This window comes from Typopeltis vanoorti, chromosome 1 (genome assembly GCF_054136105.1).
Source record: "Typopeltis vanoorti isolate ZY-2024b chromosome 1, IOZ_Tvanoo_1.0, whole genome shotgun sequence".
NCBI classification, from domain to species: domain Eukaryota; kingdom Metazoa; phylum Arthropoda; class Arachnida; order Uropygi; family Thelyphonidae; genus Typopeltis; species Typopeltis vanoorti.
In genome coordinates, this window is record NC_143549.1 from 75801860 (window position 1) to 75817813 (window position 15954).

At 34.5% G+C, this 15954-nt stretch overlaps 1 protein-coding gene across 2 annotated transcripts in view; it reads right to left on the bottom strand.

Annotated features, from left to right (window-relative positions):
• The window catches only part of LOC150110102 (uncharacterized), a 268812-nt gene that overhangs the window by 23394 nt on the left and 229464 nt on the right, over positions 1-15954 (bottom strand). For both annotated transcript variants that reach the window (XM_090391413.1, XM_090391419.1), the window contains exons 12-14: positions 13977-14169; positions 5657-5750; positions 2626-2790 (exon numbers count right to left, since the gene is read on the bottom strand). In XM_090391413.1, coding sequence (XP_090247539.1) covers positions 2626-2790; positions 5657-5750; positions 13977-14169 — 452 coding nt within the window. The remainder of the gene's footprint in view (positions 1-2625; positions 2791-5656; positions 5751-13976; positions 14170-15954) is intronic.

The window sequence follows — 15954 nt, forward strand, 5'->3', positions numbered from 1 at the left end:
ACAAATAATACACAATACTAAGCCCAACCACGTGGGTGACACTAAAGTCCTATCTAGGGGGGGAGAGCCCTCTAAGGGTGTTTGTAGGTGGCCTGGAATATAAAGGGGGACCTCTGGTGATAACAGTTTCCCAAATCTTAGGAAGCTTAATGCAATCATATTTGTTAAGATTTCGTTGATTCCTGAGAGCTGCTGCTGATTCTAAGAATAGTCTCTCTTTTTTTGAATTTGCTGTGGTGGAGCATGGTGGTTTTTTTCCATGAGATCCTGTGGGTTGTATCAGGCCTGACCATAGCATGACTATGGTCAGGCCTGACTGACCATAGTCGTGGTCGCAGATGCATGACTTGTGTTCCTCCAGATGGATGGTTGCTGATCTGCCCAAAGAACGCCAGTTTACAGGAACAGGGTACTTTATAGACTCCAGGCACTGAGAGAAGAGGGTGCTGATCTTTTGTAGAGCGGATAAGGGTAGCAAGCTTGCGGTGTGCTTAAATGCTGTGTGTAAATTGTACTTTTTTAAATTCTTGGCTATTTTTTCGGATGTAGGGTATGGGGATGGCATTTCTAAACTCTTTCTAAAGAGAAGATCGGGGAATGGGGGAGGACCTGATTATTTTTTTAATACTGTGATCGTTGTTGCCATTGGAGAGGAAAGTGTTGTGTATGTGGTCAAACTCAGTTGTAAGGGCGGTTCCACTGGAACAAAGATTGTGGGCTCTCTTGGTAAGAGTTTTAATAATGCCATATTGTTGAGCGGGGTGGTGGTGGGAGAGTTTGTGAATGTATCTGCCTGTGTGCATGGGTTTTCTATGTACAGTGAAGGAAATGTACCGTTGGGAAGGCATGTAACTAAGGTGTCTAGGAAGGGTAAACAATTGTTCTTTTCCTTTTCCATCATAAACTGGATTCTTGGATGTAGGCTGTTGAGGTGACTGAGGAAGTCTAATGTGTCTGGGCCATGAGGCCAAACAGAGAACACATCATCTACATATCTTAGCCAGGTAGAAGGCTCTTTTTTCAAAATCTTCCATATAAAAAGTGGAATTACATTAATTAACTAATTAATTAATTACATTAATTAGCATTAACAAGCAAATAATATATAGCCTGACTATCCCTGTGGCCTTATCACATTCATGCTATTGATTTTTTTTTTCAAGTTTGTTTTCAATTAATTTTTAAAATACTATTAAATTCATGGTAATTGTGCAATAAATTATTACCAGTTTCATTTATGAATAATATCTCTACTTATGGATATTGGCATAGTAAAATGTTGCTGTTACTGAGATGAATGGGGAGGATGAATTGGTTTTTAACAATGCATATACAATAAAACTGGTGTATTAAAATAATTGTTTGTAAAAAATACTGATATCTTTACTTACTACTTAGTGGCTTAAAGCCTTGTTCAATCTAATTTTCTGCTTCTGAGATCCTTCTCTTCACAATACTACTACTATTTTTTCAGATCTTTCTCGCATTCACCATTCTGGTTGTTTTATCTTATACATATTTTTGGTTGTAAAATGTTAAAAAATAAAGACTTATTTATAAACTGACCATAGATATTTAATTCGTACGAATTAAATATCTATAGTCAGTTTATAAATAAGTCTTTATTTTTTTATTTTGGTTATTTATTAAGCATTTTCCATCTTTCTGGTGAAGCCACCTAATTCTTATCTCTTGACATCTGTAACCAAATTGGTTAAGATCTGCTAATGCTTGAAAAATCAAGAGTCAGCAGATATTTATTCTTTAGATCTCATATTTATTTATTTATTTATTTATTTATTTTTATCAACTTTTTTCAGACATTAAGTACTCCATCATCTCTCTCTTTCGTGAAATATGTTTCTGCTCATGAATTAGTATAGGATTGATAATTATTTGGTGTTTCAGTGTTCTGAGAAACTAAGTAGGTAAAAAATTATTATTTAGTATCTATGTATTACCTTTAGTATTTATTAGTATTTTGCTCATTGCTAGTGATAATCATATATTTATAGTGTTTCATCTACTTCCAATTGTCTAAATCTTCTTTCTAACATAGCTGCTGTCCTATTTGACCATGAGATTGGCATAAGCTAAATACAATGTATAGTCATATTCAGAATTGCATCTCTTCTGTTTAGTGCAATTTGGCAAGTGAATTTTTAGACTAACATTGAATAGTAATGTAGATAAAATATTTCTTTGCCAGAAGCTTCAACTGTAAATTACTGAGGTAAACATTCCTTAGATTTTTACCTCAGGATTTTGCCAGAATGTCAAACTCTCTCGCACAACTGTACAGTTTATCCTTGTGGATATTGTGAAATGACTTTTCAGAGAACAATACAGTGAACTTATATTCATAACATTTTTCGATTAGGTTTCAGATACTAAAAATTAGGGCTATAGATGATCTGTTCATTCAAAAAGTTGCATTGTAAATGAATTATCTCCTCTACATGTGAATGAATGATATCTTCTCTGCAGTGTAGAGAAAGTAATGCATAAGTTGTTCCTAATGTGTAATCAACAAAACATTAAGTTTTAAGCAACAATATATTTTAAAATTAAATATGTACAAAATTAATAAGCTCATTTTTTTCTTATGAGAAATATAAAACTTACTCCCATGGGCAGTCTTCTTGGAAAAACTGCTGAATGGAAAGAGAAGCTTCCAGACTATCAGGATCTTGTCTAAATCTGGAAAGTTCATCCTTGTAATCTTCTGCAATATAACACAGATGTTCAAGGATGTACCTCACCAAATATGATTCCACATCACTTAACAAGCTGGAAAAAAAATGAAATTTAATATTATTAATTTGAAAAAATGTTATTGCTGAAGACACTGTCATTCCAATATCTTTTAAAAAAATTTTTCAGTGTGTGTCTACCCACATTAGATCTCTTATTTTATATATCTCTAATATGTGTCTATTATACATTTTTAGTCAACCTTTAAGTCAATATTGATATGGCTTCTATCTCCATCTACTCAGACCAATTAATTATTCTCGTTGGAGTAAAGGCCTTCATTTCCACCCAAACTTCCAAACCATTATCCAAGCATTAGTCCTCCAACAAGTGTGACAAGCAGTCCAAGAAAAAAGTCAGCATGTCATGTGGTTTGAGACCAAAACTCCAACTTTGCACTCAACCTATACTGCAACTTGCAACAACTGTAAAAAAACAATTGACAAATCCAAATCTGATTTTGAAAGGACCAATTGCAGAAAATACACCTCTTGTTTAAATAATATTCAAGATTTCAGATCTTTCATGAAGGCCACTTTCATGGAACTTTTCCCCATCTATGTTTATACCCTCTTTCCCATCCAGATGATGCTATTGTAATGTCACCAAAAGAAAGGGCTGACCTACTGGCATCATTTTCTCCTCCAACTTCTGCATGGATAATTAAGGCTAGTATCTCTCACACACACATTTTACCAAGAAATTAGATTCATAAAAATCCTGAACAGCTTAAATACAAAAAAAAAAAAAAAAAAGTCATCTAGTCCTGATGACATCCCTCCTATCACTAAAAACTTAGGCTAAATAATTAACACCAGTTTTATACTGCCTTTTCAGTCTTTACTGAAACAAGCATAGGTTTAGCCCATTTCACACACACACACACACACACACAAACCCAAGTTGATACTTAGGTTTGTGTGTGTGTGAAATGGGCTAAACTTTAGTTTAGCCCATTTCTTCTTCTTACTTTAGTTCTCTCATTGAGATCAACTGCCAACTTCTTCACCAACTGGAGACCTATCAGCTAATTAGTAGCCAGCAATGCAGATTTTAATCAATCCAAAGCCACGGCACTGTTGATATTTCTAGAGCATTTGATTGGATCTGGTACAGTATCCAGAACTTGATAGAACATTAGTTCATTTTCAGTTGCAATCTGAATTGTTTTTGCTATAATCTGGTTGAATGTTTGCCCTCAGGATGCTGGTGAGAAATCCAACAAAATATCTGAGTCTCAATAAATTACTTATAGCATGTAGCATTGCTATGAACAATCACCAACACCTAAGCCCTTCATTATGTTCCCTGGCTGGTTTCTCTGTTTTGCAGGAGGAAAACACTCACCACCTCCATAACTTGCTTTCAGTTGAAAAACTTATGGATATTCTTTGCATCTTAAATGGGATTAAAAAGGCTTTTCCAACCAAAATATATCATTCTAATTATGGAAGTGTTATCATTTATATATATATATATATATATATATATATATATATACATATATATATATACAAGGGATGTCCAGAAAGCAAGTTCCGATGGGCTGTCAGAGAAACAAAAATATACTTACAAAAAAAATATTTATTGGAAATTAAAGTAGACATCTTTCACTACTTTTCTACATAATTTCTGCCATCGTTCTGGCACTTATCATAATGGGGTACCAAGAGTTGTATACCTTCATCATAGAAGGTTGCCGCCTGTGATGCAAACCACGTATTAGAACTTGCGCCTGTGATGCAAAATTAGAACTTGCTTCACTACGTTTCCAAAACTTCGCTCCATACTAAGTAAACCTAAAGTGAAACATCTCCCTACTCAGTATCCAGGAGTCTACAAGATTTTGTGTGAATGTGAAAAACCATATTATGGCCAGACAGCTAAATCCATCCTTTTGCATATGGAAGAACACCAGAGAGACATTTCCTACGATAGGACCAGTCAGTGCTCTCTCTCTCTCTCTCTCTCTCTCTAGCCACGTTCTCTTTTCTATTAACTCGGATGAAGGTTGCCACACCTCGTAGACTGGCCAAAAACTTCTAATATCCATGTGTGTTATGATGAACTCGAAAGAAAGATCATCGCATCTAGAGAAATTTCACTAGATTCATCCCATATTAACAACAGCCTTAGTTTCAATCTCTCTGATGCACACATTGCCTCTGTTCAGTATTGGCGCACTCATGGCAGCTCATGCACGTAGTCAACTTTAATTTAGAACTCAAGCTCGCATTCCTGTTTTTAAAATGTACTATTGTCTTTTATACTAGATCTGTTGATGTAATTTTATCATGTCTCTGTCATTTTTTATATAATTCTTTGCCTGTGATACCTGAAGAAGTTGAATCATTCAATGAAACTACTAGTTGTATCTTAATATTAAACCTTGTTGTTTTTTCATTGAAACTAATTTTTTATAATATTTTCTACCAAGTAAAGATGAACAATAATATATATATATATATATATATATATATATATATGTAGAAAGTATTTTACCTTGGGTATAATAAATGTTAAAGATACCAAGCTATTTTAAACCTGGTTTTACTCCATTTCCCAAGTAAGCAAACAGACAAACAAGTCAAGTTTGCAAGTCTAACTGACCCCCGCACGAAGTGCAAGACCAAGGCAACTCATAGTAAAAGTAGAATAAGCTCTGATCACTAATCTTAATATTTACCCTTAATGCAAAGCCCATCTCCTGGAGGAGATACCTTGGGTATAATAAATGTTAAAGATACCAAGCTATTTTAGCAAGTTATGGAGTAAAACCAGGGTTTAAAATAGCTTGGTATCTTTAACACACACACACACACACACACACACACACACACACACACACACACACACACACACATATATATATATATATCTGAATACACTGAAATCAACATACCTGATATGTTTTTGAGCTAAAGCATGTTTAAGATGATGGACTATCCTTTGACCTCCATAAGGTAGTCGAGTGACTCCGTTCTCCACAATGTACCCTAAAAAAAAAGAACCAAATTTATATATTAGTTTCTGGTGAAACTACTTAAGAATAATGCTGTCTTCGAACAAATTACTTTTGTCACAAAAAAGAATGGTAAACCCAACTAATTTTTCACAGTTGTGAACGAATCATGGATTTTCCATTGATTATAGTTTAGTCAAACATCTGAGCAATAATTCCTCAATACTTATCATCATTTCCTTATATGTTTCCTGTAGGAATACAGTATAATATGACAGAGCCATATAATTTAATATAACTTAGTTTTCTAGTATCACGTCATCCCAAAGATAATGTAATTTCTATAGAATTCAAGAGGTTTGGAGGCAAACAAGTTGTATAGGCTTGATTTCAGTGCCTCATGTTGTATCATATTGTTTTTCATTAACGAAATGTTGCAAACATTGAAATAAGTGGTGCAAGATCAGGAGAATATGGAGGATGTGGAAGTTTTTCCCAGCCAAGTTCCTCAATCTTGGTACAGGCGATTCTTGTACTATGAAGGCATGTGTTATCATGGTGAAAAATAATGCTCATTAGATTGACCAGAGAACACCTCTTTTCTTTCAGTTTTTCATTCAATCGATCGAGTTGTTCACAGTGTGCTTCAGCTATGATTGTTTGGTTTTGCGGCACGAGTTCAAAGCATATAATACCAGTCATATCCCACCAAATGCTTAAGGAAGCCTTCTGAGGGTGAAGGTCTTGTTTTGGTTCAGCTTTAGCCTGTTCCCCTGAATGAATCCACTGCCTTCAGCAATTAACATTCTTGTAAAGTATCCACTTTCCATCACCGGTGACTACATGACTCAAAACAGAGATTGAACCCCTCAATAATGTAAGCAGTGCAGATGTTGATGTGCAATTAACATTCTTGTAAAGTATTGTTATAGCTCTGATTTCTCTCAGTTTTTGTGTTTTTGTTTTTAAGTTTTGTTTTATCCTTTTATCCTTTATCTTTTAATTCTATCTTTTGTTTTATGTTATTATCAGTTATTTCGTTTGCAGACAAATTTATATTATTTTATGACTGTGCCAGCCGGCAACAGAATTCTGATATACTATCCTAGAATGCAGGGATCAAGAAGTTTGCAGTCGTGGTCCCGTTTCTTTAGTAACTAATGGATTTCCCTCTGATACACGGTTCGTGGTTTTTCAAGCGGTAATTCAATCCACAGAAACATGACAAACTCATTTGGTTTACATATAAGAAATACATTTATTTTGACACAAACATATAGATACATTTTAGTTAAAACTTTCAATTCTAAAAGAGTCTGAGTTCCCTCCCTTTTCTTAAATTAACACATCCAAAAAGGGTTCCACACTATAATTTCTTATACTGACAAAATCTTACACTTCCTTATATATCTATTCTTAGACTCTGTTAATTTATACTAAATTACCCATTACTATCACACATATAAAATACATATATATACAGGCTTATTCTACATTTCTGGCATAGATTTCATGAGATAACATTCTTTCTTATATTCAAACTTTCTCTCCCCCCCCCCCCCCCCAAGAATTTTAGCTAGCATTCAATTTAAATTTTAACATGATGACATTAAATTTCCTTCTCTCGACACAAACAGCCCGAAGCCTCAGTTTCCTATTAGGCTCAAGCCTAAGATGCCTCTTATTCCTTAGGTGTAGACAAAATGTCCAAATGCAGACAGTTCCTTAAACACAACACAGAAATTGGCTGTTTTCTCAACGCTCAGTTTCTCTTTCCTCTCTGGTTACTCTAACTTAATACAAAAAGGTTTCGGCTTACCATTCTTGCTTTATCTGGTAGATTTAGGACCTTCTTATCTAGATTCTCGGATCTCCTCACCGTGCTTTCTTTCAATGGCGTCTTCACTATTCTTTTATTCCACTCGAAAAGGAACACTCTTTCACTGACTTGTACACTGGTGTTAATTCACCAGCGGCCCTTTCTTCTAGAACTCTGGTTGCATTATAGCTGCAGCTTTGAACCACTTGGCACGTATAGCAAGGGGAAATTCTTGCTATGCATGGCGGCAAGTTTTCACAGCTACTCAGCTCTCTGCTCAGGAAACCAGGGACCGACGAAAAAAGAGGAGAAGAGAGTGATTCAAATCCCTACTGAAACTTATATACCACAAAACCACGCCCTCACTCGGTGTTGTCGTCATGCGTACGGTGGCAGCCGATTGGTTACTGTGGCTCCGAACTGTCTTTGACATGGCCTAAAACTTATATTAACTTATACACATCTTTTTAGCAATTTTACATGATTTTCTATCTCAATTAAATTCACAAACACTCTCTGTTCCGTTTATGGGCTTCTTTAACATTTCTTAAAATTTACAAACTGAATATATACATTTCCTACGTCATTAATAGGCACATTTTCTATCTGGAGGCATAAGTATGTCCTTATCCATCCCTTCTGAGGTTACCTTATGTTGGGTCGGAAAAAGGATGACTCATCAAAGGTGAATCAGCACTTTTTCCGACACAACAGTATCCACTTTTCATCACCAGTGACTACACCACTCAAAAATGGAGATTGAACCTCTTGATAATGAAGAGAGCAGTGCAGATGTTGATGTGCTCTCTTTGATTGTTGTTTGTCAGTTTGTGAGGAAACCACTTGCTGAGCTTAGACACTATTCCAAGTTCTTACAAATAGCGATGGATGGTCAATGACGATGAATTAAGATCTTTTGCTAAATCTTCAACAGTTACATTGGCATTTCTTGCAATAGTGGCTTCCAGCATATCATTATCGAGAGAGACAGGGTGCCCAGACTAAGGGGAGTCTTTAAGCTAAAGTCCCATTATCTAAAATTTTGGAACCATTGCTGATACTTTCTCACATTCAAAACATTATCTTCATACACTTCTTGAACATTTTTTACAGTGTTAGCAGCATTGTTGCCTTTTTTTTTTTTTTTTTTTGAACTCATAAAGCATGATGTGCCAAATGTGCTCTTCAGTGACCTCCATAGTAATAAAGACATATTTAAACAATAGCTTATGTATGATGTTCTTGCATCATGGAATTCCTTACAATGAGGCCGCCTCAGCTTGGCGATACTTATAAAGCTTTAAAAATTCATGTTTAGACAAGCTGAGACATGTTTGAACAAGTATAGTATAAAAAACGACATTACTTTTGGGATGATAGCACTTTTTACTTAACTAGATGATATCATTCAGCCAAATTTCAAAAGTTTCCATGCTTATGAGAAAACAACCTTATATGAGTACTGTCTTAGTAATGTGCTTTCATGCTGAAATCCCAGACAGTCCCATTGCTTTATTGACATCCAAGTTACTTAGTATTTGAAACACGCTCTCCTCTTGCACTTCAAAACCTCAAACACTCCCCATCCCTCTACTATTAAAACCTAATATTAAAATCTAGTGTTAGATTTTAGTAGTAGGATGAAATATCAGATTTAATATCAAACCATCTTCCTGTACTTCCTTTAATTCTAACCGCTGACTTGCAACTCAAATAAAGACTAAGTATTGGTTGATATAATGCTCCATTTGACACCATATAACTGTAGTGTTTTGAATATCTTTTCTCTTGGCACTTTGTCATACACCTTATGCAGATCCACAAAACTTAACTACAGATCTTTGTTATATTCCCATGATTTCTCAACTATTTGTTGTAAAGTAACAATCTGATACTGACACCCTGTATTTGGCATGAATCCAGCTTGTTCTTCACCAAGCTTCCCTTCCACAGTCCTTCTCAACCATTTCTCAAGTATACTTGCATAATCTTACCATTAACACTCAGTATGGAATAATAAATTTAGTTTAATCCTTTATCCAAGTGTAAGCAAATAAAATTTGTGCCTGAAAATATATTCAGGACTGAGGTAAGGTGGTACATCCCTTAGCAACTCGTAGCAAAGGTGGATCAAGTTCTCATCACTCCTTGTCTCAGCATCTCCCATAATGCAAAGCACATCTCCTTGCGGACATGTATACTGCTATGCATTAAGGAAAGTGCCACTACCCAGACCGGTTTTGACCTTTATTGAGGTCTTGTCAGTGGGAGGCAGACCCAGAGTGGTGATACTAAGCCAGAAGCAATGGAGAGGTCATATTTACCTATACGAGTTAACCATCCTTATTATTAAATTATTCTGGATTAAGAGAAAGATGTTGGAAGTTTATTTTGCACTTGGTTAGACTATAATACCACCTTACCTTCAGTCCTGAAGATATTTTCAGGCACAAATTTTGTTTGCTTACACTTGGATAAAGGATTAAACTAAATTTATTATAGTCTAACCGAGTGCAAAATAAACTTCCAACTCAGTAGGGAAATACCTTTGTAATTCTCACATTCAATTTTATTTCCCTTTTTGCAGATGGTACTACGAGGGCTCTACTTCAGTCATCTGGAATTTGTCCCTCTGTCCAGTATAAAAGTCCACTGCAAGACTTTTATACCTCCATACTTGAGGATTTCTGATCAAACATCAGCCTCCCACTGCCTTTTTTTGACTTCAAGAATGGATATGTATTCCTGATTGCATGCTTGTTGAGTGTTTTTTACCACTGTACGTACTGTCACTGTTTGTTTCATTTAGCAATTTTTCGAAGTAATTGCTCCATACATCAAGGATATCTTTTTCCTCCAGTTTTCATATCATCTCTAATTCCTTTTAGAGCACTTTTCCTTCATTTCTAAGCTTTTTCAAAACAGCCTTCAGAATATTTTGCCACCTTCCTCATATTTATTTTCAAATCCTCTGTTCACTATAGTGTCTTGCATAGTGAGAAAACATCATTATCAACAATAACATAGTCAATGAGACTTTCCTTATTCCTTGCCTCTTCTCTCCATGTGTTATGCACATTTTTATGTTGGAACATTGTGTTAGTACTAATCAGTCTATGTCCTGAGCAGAAATCCAACAGGTATTTGCCATTATTATTAGCTTTGCTCTTTTCTCCATATTTTCCCAAAATATTTCTGTCTGACAATCATTTCCTACTCTGCCATTTAGATCCCCAACAAGGACCAACTTTTTCTTTTTTCATTCTGTCAGTTGCTTTCTCTAAAGCCTAAAAAAATTCCTCCACTTCTACCTTAGTAGAACCTTCTGTGGGACCATAAGCACAAATAAGTCTCATTGTCAGTTCCCCATTCTGATATATTTCAACATCACTCTACTTGATATTGCCTGCCATTCAAGATTTGCCTCGTATTTAGTGTTGAATACTATAGCTACTCCTTCATTTCCCTGATTGTTATTGCCTTAATCTAACATTTTGTATTTATTGCTTAGAAAGATCTCACCAGTTTTTGTCTTTTTTGTTTCGGTCATCTCTATTATGTCAATCTGATACTTATTCAATTCTTCTGCTAGTTCCATTTCTTTGCCATTCAGGCTTCTTATGTTGATAGTACCAATCTTAAACACTGGTGATGTTGAGTTGGGATGTGTTTCAGGATTTGTTCCAGTATCTGACTTTTTGCTTTTCACTCTGGTTCCCTGGTGAAAACAACAGGGGCTTTGTTTAACTGGGAAACGCCCCAGCTGGCATGAAATTCTGTCATGTTGTACCTTCATTTTACATTATGGTTCAAGTCAATAAGAATACAATTTGGTCAGCTAAATTGCAATTACCAACCCAATCTTTGTTTGTTCAATATCCAGGTAGATACTTAACAAGGTGCAACATGAGAAAGTGAGGATTGGACATTAGGTCAGAAGTTCTGGTTGGTTCTTCACATTCCTTTAAAGGCTATGTGGAGATCTCCTCTTAGTTATACAACTCTGACTCTTAAGCACCCCTTTAGTCTCGTCAAAATATTCAAGAATAAATTCTGTTCGTAAAAATTATGAATACGGAAAGAGGAAACATAACCTCAGTATTATGATGCAGGAGTAGTGCCCAGTGTTAGCAATAAATTGAATGAGACTAAAGGTTATAGTTTTAGGAAAGCAAACAATTATTAGTGTAGCTAATGATAATTTCTGCAATTGCATAGAACTATAAGAGAAATAGTGAACTGCAAAATGAACAGGAATTGCCAGTATTAGATTGAAATTGGTTAATGGATAATAGATCATCTCCTAGAACAACACAGCCAATTGGAAACAATAATGTTATCAGTTATTTGAATGCTAATTATTGTTATGTTTCTCAGTGCCGGCCGGCTCAGACGTTGGTTTTTATAGCTCATATGGGCCCCGCACTTTCAAATTTCTAAGAAAATTTGATAATAGAATTTTTGATTTTTCATAGATGTATTGATATGAGAAATATTTCAGTATATAACTATATGTATTTAATGTTTGTAAATTATGTTTAATAAAACTATATGATTTTTTGATAAAAAAATTCTTTTTTGCAAATAGTTTGGGACACCACTAATAACTGTTTCCTGAAATCCTCCAGCCAGCCCTGATGTTTCTATTAACAATGAATACAATTTTCTACACAAATCATTCTATAGTTTAAATATAGGAATATTAGTGTCTTTCAATGTGTTCTGTGACTCTAGTCAGGCAGACCTGAAAATAATACTGATGCTACAATGATTTTACTATGTTGTGTTTTAACATTCTGAAATTACAGAGAAGATGGAAGAACACTATAGTTATAAAAAATGTAACAATATCATTGAAAGAATATGTAATAAATACATTACTTTTTTATAGCCAAGTAGTAAAACAGTTTGCCTTTGAAATTTAAACATTTCTGAAAGTGACTAAGAGATTTATGATAATACTTACTTACGATCTGGCTGTCCGATAGGTATTAGAGAGTTGTGTATGGTGGGGCAGTTTCAAGGAGGCAGAGGGTTACAAGTGGGGTCCCACAGGGCTCAGTACTGGGACCTATATTGTTTAACCTTTATATCAATGACGTTGTCACTGGATTGCAGGGGATATTCAGTTGTTTGTGGAAGATGTGAAGCTGGGAAGGGTTATTAGTAATAGTGTAGATGTGGTAGTCATGCAAGAGGATTTTAATAAGCTAGACAGATGGGCAAATGAATGGAGGCATCTGTTTAATGCAGCAAAATGTAAGGTCTTGAGGTTTGGGACACATTGATGTTTTTGGGACACACTCTATTGGAGGAGATATACTGGAGGAAGTAGGGGAGACTAGAGATCTGGGGTTGATGATTGATAGAAACCTGAAATTCAATGGACATATTGCAAAGGTGGTGAAGGTAACACAGAGGATTGCTGCAATAATGAGAAGGACGCTAACCTGCAGAGATAAAAGAGTTATCATTCCATTGTATAAGACCCTGATCGGACCGCACCTAGACTATTGTTCTCAGATTTGGTCACCAGGATTTGTAGCGGATAAATTAACAGTGGAATAGGGTACAAAGGCTGATAACAAAGACAGTTTCAGGACTGCACAATGTTTGTTATGAGGATCGGCTGAGGGAATGTGGACCGCAGAGTTTGGTGGATAGAAGAAGGAGAGGTGATATGATTGAGACTTTTAAACTGTTGAGAGGTGGTTACAGGGTTGACACTGGGGAGTTCTTTCACTTGGTTGAACAGCGGGAAGGAGTGATGACAAGGGGCCATTCCTGAAAGTAAGCAAGAGGGTGAGGAGTGGTTTCTTTGCATGGAATGTGGTTGAACCATGGAATGCATTGCCTGATAGAGTGGGAAGAGTGAGAACGGTCAATGAGTTTAAGGAGTGATATGATAGACTTTGTGTTTCCTAGGAGGGACCTCCCTCGATGAGTCTTGATAGACTTTGTGTTTCTTAGGAAGGACCTCCTCGATGAGTCTTTTGACTCCTTGGAGGCCTGAATAATAATAATAATAATAATAATAATAATAATACAATTTTCAGATAGTTGCCTTGATACTGCACTGCATAAAACCAAGGCAAACTGAAGCAAATATTATTTTGTTACTTAATTATTAAAAATAATAATAGATATTTATTATCTTTTCTTTTTATCTGGTTTTGATTATCTGACAGTATTTTGTTGTAGATTTACATGCAACTGATAATGAAGTAAAAAAAAAAAACTAATTCCCAAAACAAACAAACTGCTATGTTATATTTAAGAAGATGCCTTACAACCAGTCTAATATAGTGGACTCAAATAAAAAATAAATCAGTGCCCTTTCAATTATCAGTTATATTTATATATATTTTATATATTTACATAGTTAAGCAATATGCTACACAAATTAATTTCTTTAAAAAAGATCTGTATTTTAGCACTTACCACCAGTAATTGGCAAGATATCTAGTCTATCACCAATATCTACTACAATACCAGAGGAAGCATTGTATGCATAAAGGGAAAGAATAGCTTGGTGAGTTAAATTGATAGCTTTAACTCCAAAATCTTTTAAGAGTACCCTTGCCACTTTTATTTGGGTTTGTAAGCTGAAACTTCGAGGAACACACATCTGTACCTATCAGTTTAAAAAGAAAATCTTTAAGAATTGTATATTACTGTATTTGGTTGATATGGTAATATTATAGAAATCTTAATATCATCATCATTCTTAAATGAATATAATATAATGGCAAATCCATATTCTTAAGGATCCACTCAATAAATTAGTGATTTTTTTTTTTTAATATGTAGCATGGAAAAGAAGAATGTCAGCAATAGTTAATTCCAAATTAAAATATCAAAACATGAAATGGAATTTTAAAAAAAATCACATTGTAGTACATACTTCTTTGTTCTGTGGTTATTCAAATAATGGTGGGCAAAAATGTGTTTTTGAAATTATCATTGTTACCATTATTATTTTTTTTTTATTACATGAAAATTCCATGGCATACAGAACTCATTGTAGGACTGCTCAACCCTACATGATCTACAATCTACATTACACTATGCTACCCTGTGTAGCATCTGGGGAAGTATCTGCACTATATCCTCTACTTACAAATATTTTTCTGTGTTAACTCTTCTCTGATCAGTTTGTCTGTTCCAAGAGAGGATAAAGAATTCTACTGCCACCTTCGTTGGAGGGGAATTAACTCATCTTCTACTGAAAAAGCTCATGTAAAGATTATTCTGACAAGAATCTAACATTTGTCTTTTCCCAATTAATGTGCATGTCTTGTCATTTTTATTTCTACATTACAATGCTTCTGTAGAAGAGTTAGAATTAAAAAAATAAAAGAAGTTGCATATTACGAACAAATCCCAAAAATCAAAAGAAAGAAAGAATAAAAAAAGACAGAAGGTGATGGTTAGCATATTCAGATTTAATAAAATATTAATGAACAGAAGCCTTTACAGAATTCACAAACTTAGAACAACTGTATGGAGATTTTTCACTTAGTCAGAAAATAAATTATAGTAGACAAATTAAATTATTGTTTTTTATCATTCACAAGCATAAAAGTCTACAGGTGAGGTATGTTCACAACTAAGCTATTTCTGTATAGAAAGTGTTGAGACTTCAGATCCCTTCGTAAGCAATCGAGTTTGTTTCCTTACGTTTGGATAAAGGACAAAAACAAGAATGTAATTTATTGTCAAGTATGAAAAATAATCACTGCTAATTCATACAGAAATAAAATAATTCAATAGGCACATTATCTGTGATAAGTTTAGTCATAATAGCAAAAGAATTTATGAGGTACATGCAGCTGTTTTTTTTTTTTTTTAAATGTACAAAACCATTTTTTCAGATGAAAAATACACTTGACAAATAAATTAATATATTTTAGAATTTCAGATACAGTCTAACTTCATTATTTTCCATTATTCTGCTACATTCTACTATGAAAAAAAAAAAATATATATATAATATATATATATATATTTTTATATATATAATAAATATATATATATACACTCAACAAAAATATTGAGTGTTGTATGGTGACTCGTTATTAAGAGGAGTGATAGATGAGAGTTTAACTAAATCGTACTTACTGGGAGCGAAATTTAAGGATGTAAGTGAGAGTATTAGAGCACAAAAACAGAGGGTGAAAGAATTGATAGTTGTGGCAGGTACGAATGAATTGAAAGGAGATAAATTTTTTATGAGAGAGGACTTTAAAGTATTGTTAAAGGTAGCAAAAAGAAAAGAGTGACAGAGTTAAGATGGAGTTTAGAAGGAGGGCCATAATCGCAAATGACTTTATGTGCAGGTTATGCAGACGGTGTGCTGTGGAATTCGTGGACGTGTGGAATGAGTTTGATGGGCGAAAGGATTTATACAAGATAGATT